The sequence below is a fragment of the Cygnus olor genome, chromosome 1, assembly GCF_009769625.2.
Source record: "Cygnus olor isolate bCygOlo1 chromosome 1, bCygOlo1.pri.v2, whole genome shotgun sequence".
In the NCBI taxonomy this organism is placed as follows: Eukaryota; Metazoa; Chordata; class Aves; order Anseriformes; family Anatidae; genus Cygnus; species Cygnus olor.
Genome location: NC_049169.1, coordinates 98189083 through 98214364, shown reverse-complemented (window position 1 = coordinate 98214364; position 25282 = coordinate 98189083). Strand labels below are relative to the sequence as shown.

Genomic DNA, 25282 nt, shown 5'->3' with positions numbered 1-25282 from the left:
TTGGTTAGGGAGATAACATTGTCTGAAGGATGTGAGGTGGTCTCAAAGCATGGGAAAAAGGACAGTGGAAAATGGTCTGCCTGGTGGCTTTGGTAATGGGCATAGGATAGAGAGCATTATATGGAGATTTGACGTGATGCATCTCACTGGGCATCCACTCTAGTAAGACCAGAAATTCCCTTTCCAGGAACTAGTTTTCTCACCAATGGCAAGCACCACTTAGTGAAGAAGTTACCAACTTCTGGTGAAGGGGCTGTTTGAGTTGATTCTTTTGGAACAAGAAAGGCAGGGAGCTGTGACTCAGGCAAGAGGGAGAGCCTGAGATGTTTTTTTTTTTTTTTTTTTGTGCCCTGTGGGGCACACACACAGTGAAGAAATGAGTGAGTGCAAAAGGTCTCTGGGGAGAGCAGTCACTGGTAGGGAGAAGAAAGTGCAGTCTTAGATGAAAGTGTGAAATTGGAAAGCCTCTTCCATGTTCAGCTGCAATGAGATTTGGCTGGTGGGCTTCCCCCACCATTTCCTCTTTTAGGGAGTCACAGAGATGGAGATACCCATGGAGAATTTCCCTGTCCCACAGCTCCTGGCACAACCCAGCTTGGCGGTGAGGGTGGGAGCCTCTTCACAGCAGATATTGAGGGGTGGAGCAAGGAGCATTAGGCCACAGAGCAGCATGCACAGGGCAGGGTGATCTTCAGCATCTCTTGGCATGGACACACAGGGGCACAGACACCCCGTGTGTTGGACTGGGTTTTTGTCAGGCTTGGGCTGTTACAGGCAGCCCTGCCTGCCTGGTGCTGCTCACACAAGGGCTGTGGCCTGGGGGTAGTTTGATGTGGCTTGCAGGTCTTCTCCAAGTGAGATCTGAGCCCTCGGGATCTGGTACTTGCTGAGGTATGGAGTGCTAGGTATGTGGGATCCACAGTCATCATCACTGCATATGCTGCTTCTCACACTGCTCGCCTTTGCTTTCATCCCAGGATGGGACAACGGGGCTGCCGAGGCCTGAGGTTCATCCTGCTAATGGCTGTCACCACGGCCAGTCACTGCACTCTCTTGGTTGTACTCCAGTCTTCAACAAGAAGCTCCTGGAAACCCTTCAGTCATGGCACAATCTAATTGGGATCTCTGCCAGGTTGTCAGTCTGGCTCTAGCCCTCTCCTGAGTGGACACTAGAGATCATTTGTTAATTAGTCTTCCAAGCAACCACATGACAGAGTCCAAAAGTTGGGATGTGAGTTGAGGGCAGGAGGTAACTCTGTGACAATGCCTAGTGGAGTGACAGCTCATGCAGAGTGACAGAGCTCTCCTCAAGGCAGAAATGCTTTTAGCATGTCCCTTTCTCTTGACCATACTCTTCCTGGTGCACTTTTGTGTTACCCATTAAAGCCAGTCCAGGGAACCAGTGAGAGTGGTCTACAGGGTGTGTGGCTGGGGGCAAAAGTGATGCAAGACTTGTCGCCTCTTTAATTTGCAGATGCATCAAGGTGGTGGAAAACAGGTAGAATGGGTAAGGGCTGCTTCTGTATGTGTCTCCTTGATATTTTAGTCTTCTACCAGTGCTTTCCAGACATTTCCTACTTTTCCATGTCTGAAGGGCTGTGCTGAGTTCCTGGGACTAATTTGTTTTAGGTGGTCCTATAGCTACAATACTCTGATGTCCTCCTGTTACCTTCTCTTCTGGGCAGTTGCTCAAGGCAGTGCAAAATTGCATGGAAGAGCACTCTGAGCTTCTGGTGTCTGCTTCACTTCATGTGAGCTTCAAAGAGAACAAGCCAACAGCCTTGAAAAGCTGCACCAGTGCCGTCATGAGATGGAGATCCACTCTGATAACATGAAATTGATAGGTTCTCACTCTGAAAGCATCTTGCAGATGGTGCAAGTGAGTTCTCCGCTAAGGAAGCTGCCTAAGCAACTAGGGATGTGGTTTAGTGGTGGACTTGGTAGTTAGTCTAGGTGATGGTTGGGCTTGATGATCTTAAGGGTCTTTTCCAACCTAAATGATTCTATGATTCTATAGCACCTCCCAGTTCCAAGGCTAAACCAAAACTAAACTCCCCTTACTGAGGAGAAGTAATACTTCACACCTTTACTATGAAAACCTCAGGACACTTTAATAAAACACAAATGAATCATCCCAGTACTCCCCGTGTAGAAAGAGTGATATCATCTTCTCCTTTCACAGAGATTGAAATCTTGTGATTAAATGACTTGCCCATCTCTTTCAGAGCTTGGTACAGAATCTGTGAGATAAAAATCCTAATTCAGTCTTTTAACTGGGAAGTCTTGCTGCAACTGCTAAGTCTTGTACTCACTGATGTACTGCATGCTACTTTTCCTTGACATCCTCTCCTGAATGCGGGAAGTAAAAAACCCACGTGGTTCTTTGATGAAAGTATCATCCGTGAGCAGAGAGAGGCAGTAGGTTTAGGACTCCTTCCCAGTTTTGGGTATGCATCCATACTCTGAAAGCTGTGCTAGGCACACGCAGCAGACAGCTGGTAAGAGAGGTCCATGTTGCCATAAAGAGTGATGTTCCAGGGCAGGCAGAACATGGTCCTGCTGTAGGAAGAGCACAGGGAAGTCAGGCTGTGTTTTAGCAGGCAGGAGTCACTATCCTGACACACGGGCAAACAAGCTGCTGATGGACCTCATGCTGCTTTGCAAGGGTATGGTGGACACGGTGCTAAGCCTTAGCTGGGCTGAATCAGCTGGAGGGTGGTCTATGGAGCTGTGCCTTTCACCTTTCTGCCACCCCCTCCTGGAATAACCCTTGCTTCTCGGAGTGCTCCCGGTTTCGTGATGAGGGCAGTTGTGATCCTGTGCAACTGCACCTTCCCACCCACATCGCAGCCAAGTCCAGTGCTTCCAGGGGTGCAGGTTAGCACACCTTCGAGGCAACATGCCATGCTGTCCCATTCATAAGTGGCAAAAAGCCATGTATCCTGCCTGTCCACCCCAATTTTGGGATGATAATGAGGCATAGTCCTTATGCTCAAGTGTTTTTTTTACATAGGAATGACTACCCCTATCTGGGCCTGTGATATATTTTGCTGCCTTGTGCCTGACTCTCCTTATAGCCCATCAGAATGGAATCTGAACGTGAGCCAGTCTCCCTTCTGCTTCTGGGTTTCCCTGCTTTGGAGTGCATACTAGCTTGCTTCAGCCAGGAGGCAGCGTAAGAGTCAGCTCAGAAGCAATATAGAAAGGGTTTAATGTGTCAGTATAGACCCTGCTATTTTGCCCTGCCTATGAGAACTTTGGATCTGCAACAAACCTGGTGAGAATGTTGTATTATGGAGAAGGTCATTATCTCTCTCAGGATGAGAAGGACTTGGCTGCTTCAACTCTGAAGAAGATAGTTACGGCTGAAGGTATATACTTATTATATACATAGGGACACAGAGGGGTGGGAGAGACCTCTTTACACATTTATCAGAGATGAAGAGAGAATGCATTGGTATAAACTACAAGCTGCATCCTCAGGCTCAGTGGATCCCTGAAAGGTATTCCTGTGACTTACTTCTTATTGAGAGGCAGTGGGGCTGCACAGAACTTGCCGACAATGTGCGACTCATCCTTCCTCCAAAATCGGTTGTTGGGGAGATACTTGAGCATCACGATGTTTATCTCGCAGAGGGGAACCTTGTGGGCCAGCAGCCGCTTGCCCACCTCCTCCTGCTGAGGTCTGCAACGCAGGGAGAGAGAGGTGAGGGAGAGTGTTCAGTCAACCTGCGGATGCATCGAAACACTGGAGGAACCTGGGGTATTAACGTGAAACCTTCACATAAATAAAAGACTCATCTGTCAAAATAGGGCATTACATGAGAGTCTGCAACTGAACATATTCTTACTGGCCTTCTCTCCATGCTTCATCTCTGTAGTCAGGAACACTTCTGTCTAAAAATGCTTCCTTCCGTCACACAATTGCAAAAACTGTTCCCACTATTGTGTATAGATTGAAATACTACCCATATTGCTACAGAGAGGTAACTGGTAGATAAGGTGAACATCTATGAAATCGTGGATAGCACAGTTCGGAATTGATTATTCACCACTTATTCCAGTACAGGAACTAGGGGTCATCAAATAAAGTGAACAGGTGGTAGGCTTTAAATGACTGCTCAGTGCACAAAATACCGTTCTGTTCAAGCTGTTAAAATCCTTGCTGTGGGATGTTGTGGATGCTAGGAAGTTTATATGACTGCACAAATCATAGGAGCGGTCTGGATAAGTTCATGGAAAACAAAAGTGTTGGGAGGTAATAAAGACAAAGAACTCTTCTTTGGCTCTGAAGGTTCCTGAGATGCGATAAACTAGAAATTGGGAAATAGGGAAACTACCTTGGCAAAGTACTGCTGCATGCCTTTTTATGCTCTTCTCTAGGTATTTGCTTTTGACCATGTTGAAGGTGGGGTGCTTGGATAGATGGACCTTTGTCTGTGCCTATGCTCTTTGCCAGGTAACATGAACTGAGAAAAGCCAGAGGCTGGGTAAAGAGCCCAGTGGCAGACTGTGTGCTATGAAGTGGTGCTGCCCAGCCATTTTACATACGTGGGCTGCTCCCCTTCCATGGAGCCTGTCCTGTGGGCCTTCTTACGCCTGGCCTACTTGGCACCTCTGGGAGCCTGGGGAGCATCTACTCCCTTGCACCACTGAATAATGTGCAGAGCTGACTCATTGAAATCCTAGAAGCATCTGGTGACTGCCTGCTCAGAAATGAGACAGTAGGGAAAGGGGAGAGGTGACAAAAGGGTCAGGAAGAGGCTACAGCTCTGCTAACCAGAATTGCCCCTAGGAGCGGGCTGATGGCTGGACTCGATGTCCTCCTAGGCCAGAGTGCCCAGCCCAAACCAGTGCACCCAATCCCTTTCTTAGAATACAGCGGTAGATACTGGAGGTTTTGTGTGGCTGGCATGAAGCTGCCAAAAATGAGAAGCGTCATGAAATTGCAGCTATAAAGTCGAATAATAGATGGCAAATGGAAAACTGAGGGGAGGCTGTCCCTTTACTGCATATTTTGCATGGGCAGGATGCAGCTGTGCTGTGGGACAGAGGAGCACAGTTAAGTAAGCTGAAGAAATACACTGCTGGGACTGACATTTGGTCAGAGCCCACACCACCTTTGGATGCATGTGGGACTCTGGCTGACTTCAGAAGTATGTTTCCTTGGCTATGGAGGATGATGGCATGTTACACTGACATGTAAGCAATGCCAATGCAGCTGGGAAAAGTGCCCTGTAACAAGTTCCTTACTCTGTCAGCCCCACAGCATTGGGGCTTGGGGACACGTCTCTCGAGGGCACTCTGAGCAACATGTGTGTGGGGTAATGGCATCTTGAGGAGTGAGATCAGAATTGAGTGAGAGAGAAGGTCAGTGTGAGGCAAGGAATGAGTCACTTGCTGAAGGCATGGGAATGGTCGGACACTCCCAGGTCCCTGTGTGCTTCCTGGGAACCACGGGACGACACGCAGGTCAGATCACTTGAAATATTCAGTGATCAATCAGTGTCTGAACTGCGGTGTGAGAACCTACAAAAGATGTCTGTTTGACTCTCTGAGCTTGACTGTACTGGAGGGTTGAGCTTTTCTTGGAGGTTGGGGAAGTTTCTTTGCTTTTTACTACAGTGTGAGTTATAAAGGATATCTTCACTTGCACTCCCAAATCTGTTTATTGCTGTAAGTGCATTTTTCGGTTTAGTCTCCTGCTTCTTTGGAGGGCGCTTAAGTGATTAACACAGCTGCTGCCCTCCCAGGGCAAGGGTGTCCCTGGATAGCTGTAACTCTGTCTCATTAAAACCAGAGGGTACAGTAAAGCCGTGGGATCGCCTGCCTGTGTCACTTCCCCGGGCAGCCTTTCTCTCCGGTGTTCACATGCCTCCTGCTGGACACGTATCAAGCACTGTATCCGACAGCTGCAAAAGGAAGTGCCGCAAGCTTTCCTGAGAAAACCCACGGGTCCTGACTTGATCTGGGTGTTGTTAATCCTTCCTTTCTGCAACTTTGGTGAAGGCAGATTTGGCCTGCGAGTTTCCAGGGCTGCCTTTGCTTCATGGAGGGGCTGGACAGACTGAGCTCCATCAATCTGGAGTATGAACTCCAAATTGCAGTGTTAGGCTGGAAATCCACGATCAAGCAGCTGTGTCATGCTGGAGAGCACCCTACAGCAGGCTTTCCCTTCCCCAGTTCTCACCCCTACCTCCTGGTGCACATGACCAAAGCAAAACAGTTAGCATCAGGTCACAATCTTTTGCCTTAATAAGGTCTATGTGGGATCCAGTACTGGGACCCCTTCTGATCTGAGGAGAGCTGGCTGAGGTCTTTAGCAGGCTGCTTTCCTGCTTCCTGAGGGAGCCAGCAATATTTGCTGTCTGCAACATACGCAGCGATTAGCTGGATGCCCATATGGTGGCTACCAGACAACCACAGTGGGTAGGAAGGTGTGGGAAGAAGTGACAAATAATTTTTTCTGGGGAACTTCTCTGTGGTGGGGAGATCCCCCTGATGCAAGGGCTGGGGGAACAGGGCTCTGAGTCTCATCTTTTAATTCAGGTATGGTTTGGAGGACAGTGTTGTCAAGAGAAATCTTACTGTCTACAGATGTGGTCTTGGTCCCCTGCTCACTGAACATTTCCCCTACAATGGGAGCATGGGAGCTTTGCTGTGTTACTGCAGAGACAACAAGCTACTGAACACATTTCTGGCTGTGCAGGGATGCACTTGTTTCCTCTCTGCAGCTGCTGTCCTAATGGGCATCAAGAGAAACATCTGAGCTGCGATGTCCATCAGTTTGGAACCTGTGGTGGATAGGGTCTTGGTGTAGACAACTCTGTCTGGCAGAGTAGGATTAATAACTATCTGACAGCGACTGTCATTTGAATCAGCACCAGGCAAGGGTATGGCGTACAAAAGGAACTATTGTAGCAACACAAAGGTAGGCAAATCTGGGGATCCTGGAACACACCTACTGCTTTGTGTACTTGTGGACTTAGCCAGGGTTAACGAATAATGGGAACACATACCTGATTCCTGAGAGCATTTAAGGTAAATGTGGAGGGATTCAAGAAGAAAGGTTGTGGTTCATCACACAGTGACTGCACTCAGGGGATGCGCTATCCTTGTGCCTTTCCTGGACTGGGACAAACATCCTTACACATGGAGATGGAAAAAAAGCAGGCCAGAAGCATGCACTGTCACTCACATGGTGATCTTCGCAGTGTCCTTGGTGCTGTTGCTGTAGAAAGTGATCTCAATGCTGGTGACTACATTTCTTTTCTTCTGCAGTCGGAACTCAACCAGGCTGTGGTGGACTGAGCAAGAGGAAAAGTATGCGGGAGTGAGTGGGTTGTACCTAGCCTGCCAAAAGAAGTCATCTCTAGCTCTTACTCCATGCTCCCACCAGCACAAAGAAGGTTAAGCAGATTTAAGAAAGAAAATAGTCTCTGCAGTATGAAACACACAGTGGACAAGTCTGCACAGTGCGGTGTGAACAGACCCCTCACTTCAGTCCTGAAACCATGTGGCGGTGTTAATCCAGGGCTGTGCCCACCCTAATAAATCCATTAGAAAGGGCTTTGCAGGGGAGATATGCACTGTAATTGATTTCCAGCTATGTGTCTTGTGCCATAGCAGCTGCTTCTGATGGTGGGGATAGGCTGTGACTGCCTGGCCTCCACAGACAATCTGCCTCATTTGGTCAACCCCTTTCTGGCATGTTTTTTTCTTTGTTACTTACCACAGAACGGGGCTGAAGGACTTGTCATTAAGTAAACAATCACTTCCTTGGGCAGCCTTCTCATGCTGACGCCTGCCTGCTCCAGCAGGCCTGCAGGAGGAAACGAAGCCAGCGCAGGGAAAGCCATGAAGGAGCCAGAACAGAAATGGAAATATAATTAGTTCCAATTCACCTCTGCTCCCCCCTCCCAACTTTGTTGTCTTGGAGGACAGACCCCTTCTTTACACCAGTGCAAATCAGAGCAAACACAGGTTTGTGGTGTCTGTCTGACAGGTTAACGGGCCCTCAGAAAACCTCCCCTGACTAACCTGGGTAATCATCAGGAGAGTACCTCTTGGTGGTTTTGTGCAGATGCAAACAAACACAAGGTGCTCGGACAATGCAAACACAGGGTACTAGGAAATTGGATTTGTGGCTCAACTGAGAAGACCTGCACCACTGAGGAGGTGACGATGTGGTTTTGGTGAGGTGGGAAGGGAGCGGCTCATCTGAGAGCCCCTTTTTGTATTGTTCTGTTACCAGTCTCCAAATAGCACCAGAGGACGCTTCCTCTCCTCTTGCCACAGCCCAGTTTCAGAAGCCTAAAAGAGGCAAATATTGCCTTCTGCCAGCCCATCTTCGGTGTGGCCATGGCAGGGATTTATCCGGAGGAAGTGACACAGTGAATGGGACTTCATGCTTAGGCTAAAATTCCCAGCTGCTTCTCTGAACAAGACACTTTTTGAGCTCATTGCCCATGTGTTAGGCAGATGATTCTGGAGACTGTCCTTTAACACACTGGTGGACCCTGTGAAATGTTTAAAGATCAGAAATGTTCAAGACACCATTTTTTTTAACTCTGACAGTACATGAGCTTCTGGCTTCTCTACAGAAGCCTGAAAATGAAACGGCTTCTCACTATCCCCAGAGAGGTCCCAAGCAAACCCTGCTCAGAGAAATCTGAATCATGTGCTGCGGTCTGCACTGACACCCGTCAGGAATGTATCGTCCCCTGCTCCATGAAGGCCTCATGCTGGTACTGTACCTATTCTGGGACAGGAGAACAGGAAGGGATCATCACAGTCCAGGCACCGGCCATTCAAAAAATCCTGATGACTTGAGCAAGGGAATGCCACTATAGGACAGGAGTGTTTCAAGGCACTGACATAGAGATGTACTGCCCTCATGTGATCACAGATCAGATACTTGTAGCCTGTAAGAAGAAAGTCACCTAGAGAAAAGCAGCAATGAGCCTTTCAGTTGGTTTGGGTCTTTTTGCAACTTCCTAAGGAATGGAAAATCAAGAAATACTGATTATGCAGCCATCCCCTCTCCATGAATAACATTTTGTAGAGCACCTCTGTGACTACAAACCCAGATCCCACTGCAAATAGAAGTCATGAAGGAACTTGGAGGTGTGTCTCCCACATTGAGTCCCCCAGAAGAGGGGGGCATATGGCTGCCCTCTGTCAGTGTGCGACCTATGAAGACCCAAGCCCTCTGCAAGGGGGTACAGTAGCTTTGACTCCCACCTGCACTGTGACCCCAGCTATGGGAATCGAGGTGCCTTGGGCATCCCTTGTAACATGACCCTCAATGGAGCTGGCTCATCCAGAAAGTATTTGAATATTTATCCACACTATTTACTGTGCGAAGTCCGACTCTCTAGAAGGAAAAGGCAATAATCATACAAGCTGTCTAAGCCTGCAGCATGAAAAGAAAAAGAAGCTTTTGCTAGTAGCAAAGAGCCCTTCTAACAAAAATGCTTTCTTTGTTGATATAAGCTCTGCCGGTGTTAGGTGGTGTGGGCTCATACACAAGTGTCACCAAAAATCACATCTCTTGACAGCAGGTGCTGCCAAGACACTTGACCTGCATGTGATTTTAGTTTCAGCTGCTTTCTGTGCTGCTCAGAGGAGACGTGGGCTGTGAAGCTCTGCTGCCATGTGTCTTTATGTGTTGTCTTGCTTTGATATCTTCTCTGACTGTAGCAGGAGCTGGTTGCCAAACAGCATTTTCACAGACTGCTAAATGACCACAAGGGCTCTTTGCTTGGACAAAGAGTGTTCTCACCTGCAGAGATGAATCGGGGGCATCCTGGCTGATCTTTGCCTCCATTGACGAAATAATCGATGTGGCCTACAGGTATCCGGATCCCGAAGTCTGAAAGCAGGTGAAAGGCCACTTCACTCTTATGCTTGGCTCTGCTGTAAACTGTACCCTACATGGTGTGTTTGACAGAGCCCCATAACTGGTTGAACATGAGTAGTGCTGGACCCAGCTTCCCCATGTCTCTTTTTTTCTCCACACAGCAAGGACACATTCCCTGTTCCCTCCCAGATGCCTGCATTGTGCAGTTCATGTCATCACCAGGTTTCCTGCATGGACCAGAGAGTGCTCCAGGACCTGCCACCAAAATGACTGGCAACTTTGGCTTCATCATTATCCCTGTCCCTCACATTCTTGACCCTGTGACCACAATCTTCATGGGGGATTATAAGGTGTGACTGAGAGTTATGTTGGTAGAGATTTTTGTGATCTCCGGGTAAAAGGCATGAACGAAAGGCACCACATTATTTGTTTTGCACATGTTCTACCTAGCAGACCCTAAGTGCTTTGGAAATGTTACTCTGTTGTTGCACCAGCTGTGGGTTTGACTCCATTACTTTATTCACCGATGCCTGCAGTGGCACCTTTCTGATGTCACGTGGGCAAAAGCAAAGTGAGACTAGACATGTAAATTCCTTCCAGGTGGTAAAAACCACACTGAGCTTGTGCTGCAGAAATTCACTCTGCTGTAGCAGGGTTAAGGAAGAAATATTTGCTCTAAGATAGGCAGCAAATATTAGATAGCCTATCTAATCATGGAATATCCTCAGACTGAACTCATAGTCATCTGGCGTAAATGGAACAATGACCTATGTGGTCTTTAGCAATAACGATGGCAGGAGGAACAGACGTGCAGAAGAGGATGGAAGCCAGCTTACTGTCAGCATCTGTATGAATGGCTTCCACAAAGAGGGCATCCCCAGGGTCCAAGCGTTCCTCCAGGCTGGCTCTGGTGTACTTTGGGCCTGCAGGATCCAGGCCTGCAACAAAATCAAAGGATGTGGACCTGTTAAAGTGGATACAGAGGAGGACCACGAATGTGATCAGAGGGCTGGAGAACCTCTTCTGTGAAGAAAGGCTGAGAGAGTTGGGGTAGTTCAGCCTGGACAGAAGGCTCTGGGGAGACCTCATTGCAACCTTTCAGTACTTAAACAGGGCTTATAAAAAAGATGCAGAGCAACTTTTTGCTCAGGCAGATAATGATAGGACAAGGGTGAATGGTTTTAAACTAAAAGAGGGGAGATTTAGATTAGATGTTAGGAGGAAATTCTTCACTGTGAGGGTGGTGACGCAGTGGCACAGGCTGCCCAGAGAAGTTGTGGATGCGCCATCCCTGGAGGTGCTCAAGGCCAGGCTGGATGGGAATTTGGGCAACCTGGTCTGGTGAGAGGTGTCCCTGCCCATGGCAGGGGGTTGGAACTGGGTGGGCTTTAATGTCCCTTCCAACCAAAACCATTCTGTGATTCTAAACACCTCAACAACAATAAGTGTTCCTCAGACCCTCTCTTTCTTATTTCTGGACCAGTTATTTTATCCAGAACTTTTAAAATGTTGCCAGGCAGAAGTGATGAATTATTCCCACATCACAATGACTATGGTCCAGAGAGATTTCTGCCCTCATTAAGTTCCACTGCAGCTTCCTTACCTTGTCTTCCACTGCCCCCAGACATCCATTCCCATGAAGCAGTTCTGTACCAAACAGCCCGCAAAGCCTCAAGTTTCTAGGCTGTAAAGCCACGACTGAGCTTCAAATACATCTGATAGAGTGGCTACAGAGGATCTTTTGGATTTTCAGTGAAAGTGAATCAAACTTTCAGCACCTTTCCTAATTGTACTGTCATATGCAGTAGTGCTATAATCTGAGCAATGTCACTGGAGATCTTGAGTTAGGTGATGAATTCAGTATCCTAGGCATTAACCAATCTAAGCAATAAAAAGGTTCAATACTATCAAACTTCCTTAAAACAGAGAGACTTCTGAGCTCTCTCTCCACAAACAAAGTCAAGTTCTCAAGCAGCCATCCATATTTTTGACTAAAAAATATGGATGCTCCTAGAGCAAATTCTGAAAAGCCAAAGGAATACTGAAAATTATCTTTGACAGTATCATGGAACAGGTTAAAGATCATGTTTTTGTTCTGGCTGAGGTTTACCCTGCTCACTTTGCCTAGGAAAATAACATCACAAAACTTCTTTCACTCTTCAGGCAGCAACAATAGTTTAAGAAGCAGCTCTGCTCCATGAACCACAGCTCTCATCCTCAGAGTTGGCCGGTTTCACTGCCTTGGTCTCCATCCCATTAATTCTCTATGGAGAAGGTGGTATCAACAGAATACAAACTGACGTGTTGAATTTGTGTGTGGGACAGGGGAGGAGGGGAATGGAAAGAAGAAAAAAAATATTTCCTATTCTATCTAAAAATAAAAGCTGTCAAAGGGACAAGTGCTCAGAAGAATGTATTGCTTTTATTTTTTTTTCTTCCTTTTTTTCTTTTTTTTTGGTCTTGTCCAATACAAAAAGCTGAGAGGTTCCCTGCCCACTTATACAGACCAAATTTTAGTCAAAGGCTTTAAGAGAGGCTTAGAAGAGTTATTAAGTACAGCTTAAAGTTCTTCCTGACCAGGGAGAAGCACTTAATATGAACAGCAGCCAATTCTATCTCAGCTCCAAGGCAAGCACCTTTCTACCCTCTGTTCTCTATGCCAGCTTCCTCCAAGCATAGAATCATTGAATCCCTTCGGTTGGAAAAGACCCTTAAGATCATCATGTCCAACCATCACCTAATGTACACCCTGTACTATTCACTGTAGCTGTACTGTGTGCAACTAGATTCCCTCAGGCTTCCTCTTTTCCATTTAAAGAACTGAAACAAATTGCTCTTCAGCAATTTTGGAAACGGGCAGTTCATTCAAGTTCCTGTAGCATTTGTTTTCTTGCACAAGGAGATGTTCACAAGAATAGGCGTGACTTAAAGAAACTCACTGCACAGAAATAGTCTGTCTTCTGACATCTAAGACATTCATTCTGGTTTTGCTTCACAGCTCCTTCTAGGTGGCTGAACACACTTTATCAGATTATGGCTCTGGAACCACATTGCTCTGTGTATGTGTAGAAAGAGGCAGGAGATGAGATCACAACAGACACATCTTGGGTCCAATTCCACCTGTCTTCAGGCTCTTAAATCTGGACTGGAGGCTGCAATGCCCAGTGTGCATTTGAAATCATAGGGCAATCAGGAGTGTAGAAAAAGTGTCTTCTAGTACAGCTAAAAATAAATTGAATAAATAAACCTACAAAGTTTATGTTTAACCTTGAGGGTACCTCTGTGAGACAGCCCAGTGTGGGCTGAGGCAGACTGGAAGCCATGTTCTGTCTATGTCTGTTCCTCCTCGGTGGAGTTTTCCCTCCTACCAAAATGAATTTCCAACCATGGAGTTTCCCCAAACTTGACAGACCCTCGATTTGATGTAGAAGGCAGCCCTGCTTCGAGTGGGAGGTTGGACTGGAGACCTTCCAAGGTCAATTCTCACCCAAATAATCCTGTGACTCTGTTCCTGCCCCATACCTAAAAGACTGCAGGGTCCTGCGTGAATGAAAAGGGTCTACATGCCATGATCAGCCTCTAACCATCTTCCTCTGTAATTCCCCCACTGCAACCTCTTCCTCACATCCAGAATTTTGTCTGTCTGTGTTCAAGGCCAGCTCTGATTTGGTATACCACTGGGTGACCTTAGACCAGTCTCCTGTGGAAACAGCTGACTTGTGAGAAAGAACAGCAAGAAGTTTCATCTGGGGGGTCCCCACCTTGTCTCAGGCTCTTGCCTGTGTTCTTTGCCTGAGCTGTGTTGTAAGGATGCCATGCCCAGCCCCGTACTTTGCTGATTCTACCCTTGTCTTGACGACTGGGCTTCCTGGCTTTGTCTTGGACTTGCCTCATCACTGCAGACTTGCCTGGATTGTGGATGATGCTGGTTCCTGTCACTGGACCTTCTCTACTCTTCTTGTCCAGGTACAGTAGGACTATGTCCCTTGTCAGTGAGGTTGCTGCCTGTCTCCCTCACTGTCACGCTTGGCTCCCACCTCACCTTTTCCTGCAGAGAAGCTCACTCTTGCTGCTCCCTGCACCATTGACAAGCATCGTGGGCTTTAACTAAGAACCACAGAGGCATACCTGCTATAAAGTGGAAGCAAAGCACGTGGGAGTCATGTTGTTTCATTAGTGACAAGGCCTTACAACTAAGACAGCTGCCACCAGTTTGAAGAGTGGAGCAGAGGCAGAAGGACCCTTTTTCAAATGTTTGCACTCCCATGGTGGTATGGAGGAGACTGATGGCTGGAAAGGCACTGTCAGGCTCTTCTGAAGCGAGGAAGAACCCCATAAGCTTGGATTTAATGAGCCTTCGTGCAATTAAAAGATCACTGCAGATGACTCCCCTTCCCTGCTCTTCCATTCTCTCCCCTGAACAAGAAATGAAGGCCCAAGACTCAGTTTTACGATACCTGTTATCCGTCCCAGCTGACCGCCGTGGAAGTGCCCAACCAGGCCCGCGACATGCGCACCAAGGCTCACGCCAATGATGTGGATGGATGTCCCTGAGACTCCCAGGGCCTGCAGATTGATCATACAAATCAGTATTTCTGCAAAAGGTAGGTGAAATACCCTGTCCCAGCCTGCTCAGCAACTCCATAACATATGGGCTGTACCCATACTCTGATTATTAAGAGGATATTTTCAGAGAAAAAGGACTAATCCATAGGCTGAACTGGCAGGTAAAGCACGGCCACTGAGAGATGATGTGAGATGACCCCATGCAAAGGAACCCAGCTGGCTGGAGGCCGGTGTGTGTGATGCAGCACCATACAATGGCACTGCACATGGTGCAGGAGACCACAGGGACGAGACAAACAATCTTGCCTTCGAGATATGTGTGGCTACATCTTGCAGCAGTACTGAGGATTATGAGAAGCCAAATGTTGTCTTCTGTGGTGGATGGGCTGGGCAGAGAAAGTCCTTCAGTAGCTGGGCTAGGGCTCAGCACAGACACAGGACAGATAGCGGGGATCACGCTGCAGCCCAGTCATTTGTTCACTGTGTGACCTAATCAGTAAAAGGGGTGACAGACCTCTTCCCCCTCCTCTTTTCCCCTCCTCATCTCCATCCTGATCACAGAACCATAGAATCATAGATCGCTGCTCAAAGAGTTGCTGTATTTCTGGATAGGAAAGTGTGACTGCACACTGTGGTGCCTACCCAGGAACTCCCATGCTCTGTGGTCAGGGTCTACAGTGAAATTGTTACGCAGAGAGTTTATGCATGGCTGCTAAATATAAAGATGTGACATCCTCATTGCATAAGTGCTGTTCAGCTGTGCTGTGCATGAGCAAAATAGGACACAGATGGGGATTTCCAGCTACTAGGAAGTGTATCTGAAACCCAAAGCAAATATAAAATAGCCTCAAATCCCACACCCTCAGCTTCCTGGAAAAAAAAATTATGGGCTGAAGAAGAAGACTGCCCAGTGAAGCACAGACCTGAGATAACCCAAGGCATTCATCAGGCTCACCCTGGGCTGGAGAGGCAGCTGACAACCGGGAAGTTTTCCCATAAAATCTCAAAATCAAGAGAAAGAAGAAATACAGTGGCATGCTCAAGGCTAGACTGAGAAAGAGGGGAAAAATAAAAAGAAAAAAATCTTTAGCACTACACAGTGCTCACTCCAGAATAAAGAGCTCACTTGCCCAGCTCCTGGGGACAGCAGGTTGGGAGCAACTCTCTAGATCGTCTGCATGAGTGACATTCTGTGACCGTGCTTCCCCCACTGGGAAAGCACAGGATCTTACCAGGAGCTTGCTGATGAAGTGTGAGATGGAGAGGGCCAGCTGTGTGACATTATCCACTGCGGAGTGATAGGCTCCAGTAGACCCATGAACCCAGTCCACCGCAATCACATTCACGTGGCTTGTGTGCAGTATGGCACGGACAAGCCCTTCAATCCAGGAAGGTTTGGTGCCCAAAGCCCTGCGGAGTCATCAGAAACAGGTATGTTAGGTGTCTTCCAAAGTAGGGCATGTGCCAATTTGTTGTTCACTGATGCTGGAGCTTCACATGTCCTGGTGTAGGCTGCCAGACAGTTGCTGAAAGTTTTTTGGTTTTTGTTTGTTTGTTTTTTTTTTTTTCTAGTGCCAGACACACATACCTGGCATGTCTTTGCTGCAATGTAATAAACATTTTTCAGAATGGGCTGATTCAGTAAGGAACCAAAGGAGAGAAACATCTGTAGGGCTCAGGCTGAGATCTTGGTCTTGGTGTGATGCTTCAGTTAGCCACCACAGAGCGCACCTTGGGTAAGAGAACTGGCTGAGAACACCTGGTCCTGCTCTGCTACCAACTGGCAGGAAGTCCTTGGTCAAATCACTTAGTCTGACACTGCTACAATTCCTCCTCTGTAGGTGATTTAAAACCAAACAACAACAACAAAAACTACCCAAGAATACCAGGAAAACTGAGGAGGCTCTATCCTACCAACTTCCTCTAATACCACTGGGGTGGGGGTGTGCTGTGTCATATGAGGGCAACGGTTGGTTTTCTGAAAAGACCCTGCAATTCCTTATGTGGTCTCATCCTGGATATCTATGCACTTTCCCTTCAGGCTTTTGCACATCAAACCAAAAAACACTATATTGTCACAGTGGGCTGAAAAATGGCACAGTAAAATAAGCTGGTAGTACAGTGACAGATCAAAAAACATTGGTTTACATCCCTACATTTTCAACTTTAGAAGTACTGTGTGCCTGGCAGGGCTCTTAAATGCCTGAGTAATTCAAGGAGTTGAAGAACCGGGACATGAGCTGCAAGGAGACAATTTAAATGGAAAAGGATCTTAAAGAATCTTCTTAAAAGGATCTTCTTCTTAAAAAGAAATGTTGAAAGAGGGAAGGGAAGGGAAGGGAAGGGAAGGGAAGGGAAGGGAAGGGAAGGGAAGGGAAGGGAAGGGAAGGGAAGGGAAGGGAAGGGAAGGGAAGGGAAGGGAAGGGAAGGGAAGGGAAGGGAAGGGAAGGGAAGGGAAGGGAAGGGAAGGGGGGAAAAACAATGAAAGAACAAAATAAAATAAAAGGAAAGGAGGAAGGGAGGGAGGAAGGAAGGGAGGGAGGGAGGGAGGGAGGGAGGAAGGAAGGAAGGAAGGAAGGAAGGAAGGAAGGAAGGAAGGAAGGAAGGAAAGAAAGAAAAAGAGCAAGAAAATAATTTCCTAACTTCTTCTGGCTCCAAAAAAAAGGGAAACACACACAAAAAATAGGAAGCTGATCACAAACTAAAGGACTTAAGTTTGCATTGGAAAGAGGATTGTTGGCAGGATTTTCCATGCCCTTGGCCCTGTCCCACCAACAGTCTTCCAGGCAATTCTCAGGTATGGTTTGCTGCTGGGCACTCCAGGCTCTGCTCTTAACTTGTGTTTCACATGCAGTCACTGTTGGGGAGACTAAGATTATCACATGGGCAGGGGAGTTCTCTGCCAGCCCCATGCCGTGCTTGGAAATGCCCACTGGGTGCTTAATTTATGAGTATAAACTTAGCCACAATGCTCTCCTTTCTCTCACCTGAAGCCATGGATTATGATCTTGGTTTCCAGGCTGCTGTTGAAGCTGGTGTCCTCAATACCATCATCAGCTAAAATCAACTCCCCACAGCTGGGGTTCGAGGAGGTGAAGAGAAGAAACTGGACATTAAGTTTACTGCCATGTAGGAAATTTGCTGTCTGGAAGTCAGCACACTGATGCCATGAGGTTCTGTTTGTGTTCCCTGCAATGGGAGGGGGTGAGAAGCATTATTTGGCCTGTGTCTGTGTGATGGAAGAAAAAGCTTATTCTGATTCACTAGGAAAATAAAGGTAGCAATTTGGTCTCTATTAATAAAGAGTGAAAGGATAGAACATAAATTAAAATCAGTCTGGAAAACATCTGTTCTGATGAATCTTTTTCTGCCCTTTGATGGAATTTGAGCATTGACTCAGGAAGAGAACTGTGGATGTCATGATAACTTCGACTTCCGAGAATTGTTTTACTGAGACATGAACAAGAAATTATTTATATATTTTTTCCATATCAGCTGTGTCCACCAGCAGCTAAGTACATTTATGAGCTGGCTATTAGATCTTAAAAATAATAATAATAATAAAAATGGTTGCCAATCCCCCACTGAATGGGTAGTTCTCTTCCGATTTTTCTTGGGTAGAAGGTATGAGTCTAACTGACATTTGTATCAAAAAGACAGAAATAAATATGAGAATGCTGATGAAAAAACCTGTCAATGACAATCAATTTACAGGATGAAAATGTTTTATGGGAAGGAAAGGGCAGCTGCTGGACAGCACTTTCATCTGGACAGAAAAAAAAAACACAAGACAAAATAACAACACCTCAAACCAGTAGATAGTACAAAATTGGGCAAATTTTGACTATAAATGAAGCAAGGAGATGCAGAGCAGTATGTATGGCTAGGCGCAGCACAAGTTACCCACAGAAGAGCTGGATTGCCTATCATTTGGCATTTCAGAGGACTGGCTGCTATTCTGGAGGGGTTGTAGAAGGCAAGATATTGGAATGACTGAAGGACTAACGGGATGAAACTTATTAAACCATGATGAGCAGGAAGGCAAACAATTGATTAAATGATCTCTTCTGATCTAAAAATGTTTACTCTATGAACTGGCATAGTTGCATCTTGCTGAAATGACAACGCATGCCCCTTCCCTTTTCTGGACTGGAGGAAGTGGAACAGCCTTGAATTTGTACGTAATAAATAAATAAATAAATAAATAAAAACTCAAACAATCAGCTTCCTAACCACTGCCTGTTCCCACAGAAGATATTCTACAGCAGCTAGGTGGAACATGGCCTAAGGCTCAGTGCAAAGAAATGAAATTCAACACTCAAGATTTCCCCTCGTGGAATGTGGCTGTCCCCTACTGTTGTCTATTTCGGTGTTCCTGGGGACTGAAGGGAAAAGAGAAAGAGTTGTTCTCTGAAATCAGTTTAGAAATACCGCCGCTCATAAGCCAGCTTCTCTAGAAAGGGTGCACTCAGTGAAAGCGTGGTGCGTGTCCAGAATGGCGTCAGACGAGAGGGAATTGTGAGTAAAGAAAAATCACAACTAAACAGAGAAATGGACGTGCGGCGTCTGTTTATTTTGTTTCAGCTACTGCATATTCCGCTTGCTCAGCTTGCAAAGAAGGAGGTGCCATGTCCAGAGGTCAAGTGGTCTGTTTTGCACCTCCTTACATTTCAGAGTAATTGTGGATCATTCTTTTAAATTAAGTTAGTGGAGTGAAATCAGTGAGATAGCTTCAATCAAAGCATGGGAAAAGAAAGGACCCATTCTTGTGGTATCTAGCTAGATTATAGGAAGGACCTCTTGAAACACAGTTTTTTTTAGGTAGAATTGAAATCAGGCCCTCCTATGTAAAGCCTTAAATCCCTTGCTAAGCACTCATGTCTTTCTTACCTGCTTGTGCTGAACTAAGCAGCAAGATGACAGCAAGAATGAAGAGGGGTTTTCTCTTCAGATCCTCAACCATCTTCATGTTAGTCCACTACAAGTACAAGGGTTGTACACGGAAAAAGAGATGTGGTGGGCTGGTCAATCAGCTTGCCTCTGTCAATGATCAACTAGACTGTTTCTTTTGGGAAAAAAGGGGTAGGTGCAATCACCTCTGCTCTCGTTTGACCATTAGACAAAGTCTGTGTCAGCAGAGGGCTTCACTGATATTTTGGTTTAAAAAGACGCTGACACCCCTTTCCTTCCTACTTCCTTTTCCTGAAGGCAAAATTATTGCCGCAGAAATCGGCTAGTGAAACTAGTTGCAGCAACCGACAGACAGAGCTTTATGCTTGTCACCTAGCCCTGCCTCCTAGGCTCTCAATGGGGACACTGAGTAGTCACAAGGCTTCAGAATATGCCAGTGCCAGGAAGGCTTGTAGCAGAGCCTTGCATCTGAATATTTTCCTATTGCATTGATGTCTCTTTCCAGTTGTCCTGGTTTTGGGTAGGACAGAGTTGATTTTCCTCCTAGGAGCTGGTCTGGTGCTGTGTTTTGGATTGAGGATGAGAATAATATTGATAACACACTGATGGTTTAATTGCCACAGAGCAGTGCTTACACTAAGCCACAGATTTTTCAGCTTCTCACACCACCCTGCTAGTGAGAAGGCTGGGGGTGCAGCAGGAGCTGGGAGGGGACAGAACCGGGACAGCTGACCCCAACTGGCCAAAGAGATATTCCATAATGTATTATACCGTGGTGAGCAATTAATACAGGGTGGCTGGCCTTGGGGCGGGCCTGGCGGCTACCCCAGCCTCTCCTCCAGCACAGAGGAAGCAACAGAGGGAACAGGCATCAGAGCTGGTGCAGCCCTGCATGGGGACAGCGGACAGAAGGGCCTAAAGCTCCCGGATGTTGAAGTTAAACCCCAGCAGGCAGCTGAGCACTACACAGCTGCTCACTCACTCAACCCAGGTGGGATGGGGGACAGAATCAGAGAGGTAAAAATGTAAGAATTCATGGACTGAGATAAAGACATTTTATTAGGTAAAGGAAAAGCCATTCATGGAAGCAAAGTAAAACAAGGAATTCATTCACTACTTCCCATGGGCAGGCAGGTGGTCAGCCACTTCCAGGAAAGCAGGGCTCATCATGTGTAATGGTTTCTTGGGAAGACAAACATCAACACTCAGTGCTTCCCCCCTCAGTTCCTCCTTCTTTACCCCAGCTTTTATTGCTGAGCATGATGACATATGGTATGGAATATCTCTTTGGTCAGTCTGGGTTGGCTGTCCTGGCTGCGTCCCCTCCCAGCTTCTTAGGCACCCCAGCCTCCTCGCTGGCAAGGCAGCATGAGAAGTAGAAAAGTCCTTTGCTCTGTGTAAGCACTGCTCTGCAAAAACTAAAAACTTTGTGATAACAAACCAATGAAGTGCCTGTACACCAAAGCATGTAGCATGGGGAATAAGCAAGAGGAGTTAGAAATTCGTGTTCAGTCGGGAGACTATGATCTAGTGGCAATTACAGAGACATGGTGGGACAGCTCACATGACTGGAATGTGGTCATGGATGGGTATGTCCTGCTCAGGAAAGACAGGCCAGCAAGGTGAGGTGGCGGAGTTGCTCTTTACGTGAAACAGCATCTACATTGTTTTGAGTACTGTCCAGGGGTGGATGAGGAGCGAGTTGAGAGTCTGTGGGTGAGAATTTAGGGGCAGGCTGGCATGGGGCATACTGTTGTGGGTGTCTATTACAGGCCACCAGATCAGGATGAGGAAGTTGATGACGCCTTCTACAGGCAGCTGATAGCAGCCTCGTGAACACAGGCCCTGGTTATTGTTGGGGATTTTAACTACCCTGACATTTGCTGGAAGGCCTACTCAGCCAGCCATCCACAGTCCAGGAGGTTCCTTCAGTGTATCAATGATAACTTCCTGATGCAAATGGTGGACGTGCCAACTAGGAGAGGAGTCCTCACTGAAAAGGAGGGGCTGGTTGAAGCAGTGAGGGCTGAGGGCAGCCTTGGTTGCAGCAACCCTGAGATGGTGGAGTTTAGGATCTCATGTGGCAGGAACAGAGTACCGAGCAGAATTGCAACCCTGGACTTCAGTAGAGCCAACTTTGGCCTTTTCAAGCATTTGCCAGGGGAAATCCCATGGGACAAGGTACTTGAAGGAAAAGGGGACCAAGATAGCTGGTTAGCATTCAAGGACTCCTTCTTCCGAGCTCAAGAACAGAGCATCCCAACAGGTAGGAACAGGAACACATTCGTCGGGTACCCACTGCACTGGCCAGGGTGGGGGGAATGGCTGCGGGGCTGGGCTGGGCATCGCTCAGAAGGTGCTGTGCAATGGCATCACTTGTTCCGCATACATCATTATTATTAGTATCATTCTTATTCTTATTCTTTCTTTTCTGTCCTAATAAACTGTTTTTATCTCAACCCACAAGCTTTTACTTTTTTTTTTTTTTTTTTTCCAGTTCCCTCCCCCATCCCACTGCAGGGGGGAGGGTGAGCGAATGGCTGTGCGGTGCTTTGCTGATGGCCGGGTTAGAATCCAGAAACAGCTGAAGAAGGTGAAACAACGGTTTGCTTCTGAAAAGTGTAGGGAAAGACAGGCTGAAATGTAACCAATGGTCATACCACTGTGGCAGGCTCAGACTGTACATTTCTTAGAGCAGGGACACTTTCCTCTTCTCCTTTAGGGACTGCATTTCAGATACTACAGGAAATAGAGGGATAATCTCAGTTACACACCAGTATCATAAGCATGCAAATATTTCAAGCATATCTTTGAACAAAAGACTTTACTGCTTGGCTATAAAAAGATGGAGACATATAAGCATACAACACAGTGTGGAACAGGGAGCCTGTCTCTCCACGTTGATGAGATGGCAGTTCCACCTCGCTGGCTGTGCTAGATGTTCAGGTGAGGGCACAGTGTTTCCCAAGTCTCATTGGTGCAAGCTGGGCCTTCTTTCAGAACAGGCAGCTTTGCCCTTGTGTTAAATGGCAAGCAGCAGCAAGAGAAGGTTGTCAGGTTCCCTGTTCAGGCACTATTTATTCTACAGCTGCTTTATTTGAACTACAAAATGAAGAAATTGACTTGGTCTGACCAGAAAGATGATCAAACACCTTTCGAACAGCATCAGGCATTCTTCTTCTACAGTTAGTGGCAATAGAAGCCATTTCCTTACCCCAGTTTGCTCCATTCAAGGGCAGTGGGGAAGAGCAGGTGTTTTAGGCATAAGATCTGTTTTTACTTCCAAGATACTCCTGAGGGAAATTTCTCCAGTTCGTGCAGGTAAGTTAGGCAGCCTCAGCTGCTTGGCCTTGAGGTCTGCTGAAGCCTTGACCCATCTGCGTCTTCCCGAGGTGCCTAACAGACACTATCTGACCCTGAAATGCTGGGCTCCATGATCATGCCGGCTTATTGTCAGAGAAGCAGGTTCTCAATGTTTCTTCAAATACACCACTGAATTAGTGTCCATTGGTTGTCAGCCCAACCAAATTTCTGAGATTTAGTGTTGCAACTCAAAGCCCACTCTTTGTCCTTCTGACCCCAGTGCAGTCAGGTAGATTCTCACGCTGTAAAACACAAGCTAACTTTAGACTGCAATGGGCCCACTCCTTTACCCCTACACCCAGAAATTCCACTGATCTGATTCATTACTTAATGAAAAAAAAAAGAAATAAGCTTGTGAAATCATACCTGCAAGCAGTGCCATTTCCATGCAAGCTTCCAGAGCAACAGCATAAGAGTGAAAATGACACATTCCTTAGAGTAGAACCAAAATGAAGCACCTAAAGAAAATCTGTGAACACTTCTTTTTTTTTTTTTTTTTTTATTATTATTTTTTAATTTAAAATCAGGGTAATAAGCTCTACTCTTTGTGGCAGGATGTAACTGTTACTCTTTGCCAAGCCCTAAGGCAATTTTGAAAAGCCATGTATCATAAAGTAGGGATTGGTTTTACAGCCTTCGAGTAGAGCAAACCTTGCAGTCATGTGCAGATCTGATTTTTTTTTCACTTCTACGTGCATTTGCAGAGTTGTTAAACAACATCCTGGCATGCTAAAAAAATACATCTTCATAGAATTGAAAATTCTGTTGCCTTAGCAGCTGTTTTTTTTTTCTTTCTTTTTTTTTTCTGTAATCTCAGATTTAGTAATTTCAGGAAACTTTTGATTGTGTCAGCATACTGCAGTGGTCCCTCATGCAAACATAGAAAACCACTCAGTTCCTCTGTGCTTAAAATGCTTTTACCAGTAAAGCTATTTTAGTATAAAGTGTTTATTTTTTTATATATTTTTTTAATTTTGTGAACTTAATTATTCTTAACTACTATTAACTACAGTAATATTAGTTTAGAAAGGTACTGTTGTTACTTCCTATTTTGCTTCCCAGTGACAGTGGTTATAATAGCAGCGGGGACTTCTACACTGTTGGAAAGACTTTCAGTCCACACTAGATTGAAGCATGTTGTGATTCACTTGAGTCAGTCAACAAACAAATGTGATTTTATGTACAAATTCTTTTCATTAAAAATCTGAAAACTGTGCTGTCTGCACATTCAAGCAAATGCTAAAAGTGGAAAATGTCAACTCCCCACCTACAAAGCAACAGCTGGCAGCAACATACAAGCTCTGTGATACCCCCAGCTGCCAAGAGGAAATCTGATCATGGGAAAATTCACTTCGTTTTGAGAGCTATTACTTGGTAAAGGAAACAATGCAGCCTGGGTAGTAGAATGTGACCACAGGGGAAACCAAGTGGGATGTAAGCAAATGATGAGTATTTAAAACCAGTTACTGTAGTCTCTGCATTCGAGGGAGGGAATGAAATACTCGCATTGCTTAGCTCATGGTAGTATGCTACGGCTGGATCCACTCCACAGCTGGAATATGTGGTATCACAACTCCTGTATTTTCTGTCCTTTGTCCCTGGGGAAGACATCATAGCTCCAGGATAAAGCACCCAGACTCCTCCTGTGCACTGTTCCCCGGTGTGACAGAGGAACCAGGTTGAGTTAGCCCAGCAAGAAGTGATTCAAACACCTGACTTTCAGAAGAGTGTCCTGACTATGACAGAATAGGAGAAAGATGTTGAAGATGGACTTGGCAAGTGCGGGAGGGAAAGCATGGATGAGTCAGACTGGATTCTCAGGAAAGGAGAAAAAAATGAGTCTTCAATGAGCGCTTTATAGACCTTCTACCTAGCATGACTACATAGGCATGCACAAGAAGGGAGGAGACTGCATCCTTGCCATGTATCCCTGTTGTCTCCCCAAACTGGATGAGCCTAAGGGAGGGTCCCAGCCACTGGGCTGAAGTTTCTCTCTCACTTTCTCTGTGCCATGAAGCCCTAATTGCTCTCTACAAAGTAGAGCATCTTCAGCAGGAAGAAGTCAGCCCTGCTTTCAGTGTGTGTGGGTGACCTCCTGTGGCTCCTTCCAGACTAAAATTATCTAAGTAAAAGTGTCTGTTCCCCCTTCAGATTTCTCTCTCCTAGCCCAGAAGATCTCAAAAACCTACAGGAATGCTGTAGTGCAAGGTGGGAGGCAGCATCCTCCCAGGCAATAAGGTTTCACCCAAAGTCTCTGCCATTTTGGGAGGACATTTTACGCGACAGGAAGGGTAGTCAGCAGCAGGGAGCTGCTTGGTGACCAGTAAACTGCAGGAAGATGGCCATATGAGATTTCTGGTGTAAACACTGCAACTTGGAGCCTTTACAGTGTAGGGAGCTGCTTTTTGACCCTTGACAGAGGTTGAGAATAGGAGCGAGGATTGAGGGACAGAAAGAGCAGTCAGTGGGTTCCTGTCCCTGAGCAAAAGTAACTTCTGGAGTGGGTCTGACTCCGCCTGGAGCCACTTCCGTGCCATGCAGATAAGCATGTTGGTACAAGCTATCTACAGAGAGGGGCTC

The 25282-nt window shown here is 46.4% G+C and overlaps 1 protein-coding gene across 4 annotated transcripts; it reads right to left on the bottom strand.

Moving 5' to 3' along the window:
• Nucleotides 1-368: 368 nt before the first annotated feature.
• On the bottom strand, nt 369-19556 carry PLA1A (phospholipase A1 member A). Of its 4 annotated transcripts, none has more exons than XM_040571660.1 (11): nt 19319-19556; nt 17416-17617; nt 15661-15838; nt 14320-14428; nt 10699-10800; nt 9785-9874; nt 8757-8942; nt 7733-7822; nt 7199-7307; nt 3521-3685; nt 369-2559 (listed from the first exon to the last, which is right to left on the bottom strand). In XM_040571660.1, the coding sequence occupies exons 1-11, from the start codon at nt 19395-19397 to the stop codon at nt 2475-2477; spliced, it is 1395 nt and encodes a 464-aa protein (XP_040427594.1). In that variant the 5' UTR covers nt 19398-19556; the 3' UTR covers nt 369-2474. The 4 variants fall into 4 exon arrangements, with proteins under 4 accessions (XP_040427594.1, XP_040427604.1, XP_040427613.1 ...); XM_040571670.1 differs by having other exon boundaries at nt 8757-8924; nt 19319-19543; XM_040571679.1 differs by lacking the exon at nt 8757-8942 and having other exon boundaries at nt 19319-19543.
• Nucleotides 19557-25282: the final 5726 nt, after the last annotated feature.

What these genes read in the sequence shown, in the direction of transcription:
- PLA1A (XM_040571660.1), bottom strand. Translation starts at nt 19,397, where the DNA reads ATGAAGATGGTTGAGGATCTGAAGAGAAAACCCCTCTTCATTCTTGCT. An exon ending in CCCCCGATTCATCTCTGCAG is followed by an intron (nt 8,943 to 9,784) that starts GTGAGAACACTC and finishes GCTTTTCTCTAG; the next exon opens with GTGACTTTCTTCTTACAGGC. An exon ending in CCACTGCCTCTCAATAAGAA is followed by an intron (nt 2,560 to 3,520) that starts GTAAGTCACAGG and finishes CTCTTCCTACAG; the next exon opens with CAGGACCATGTTCTGCCTGC.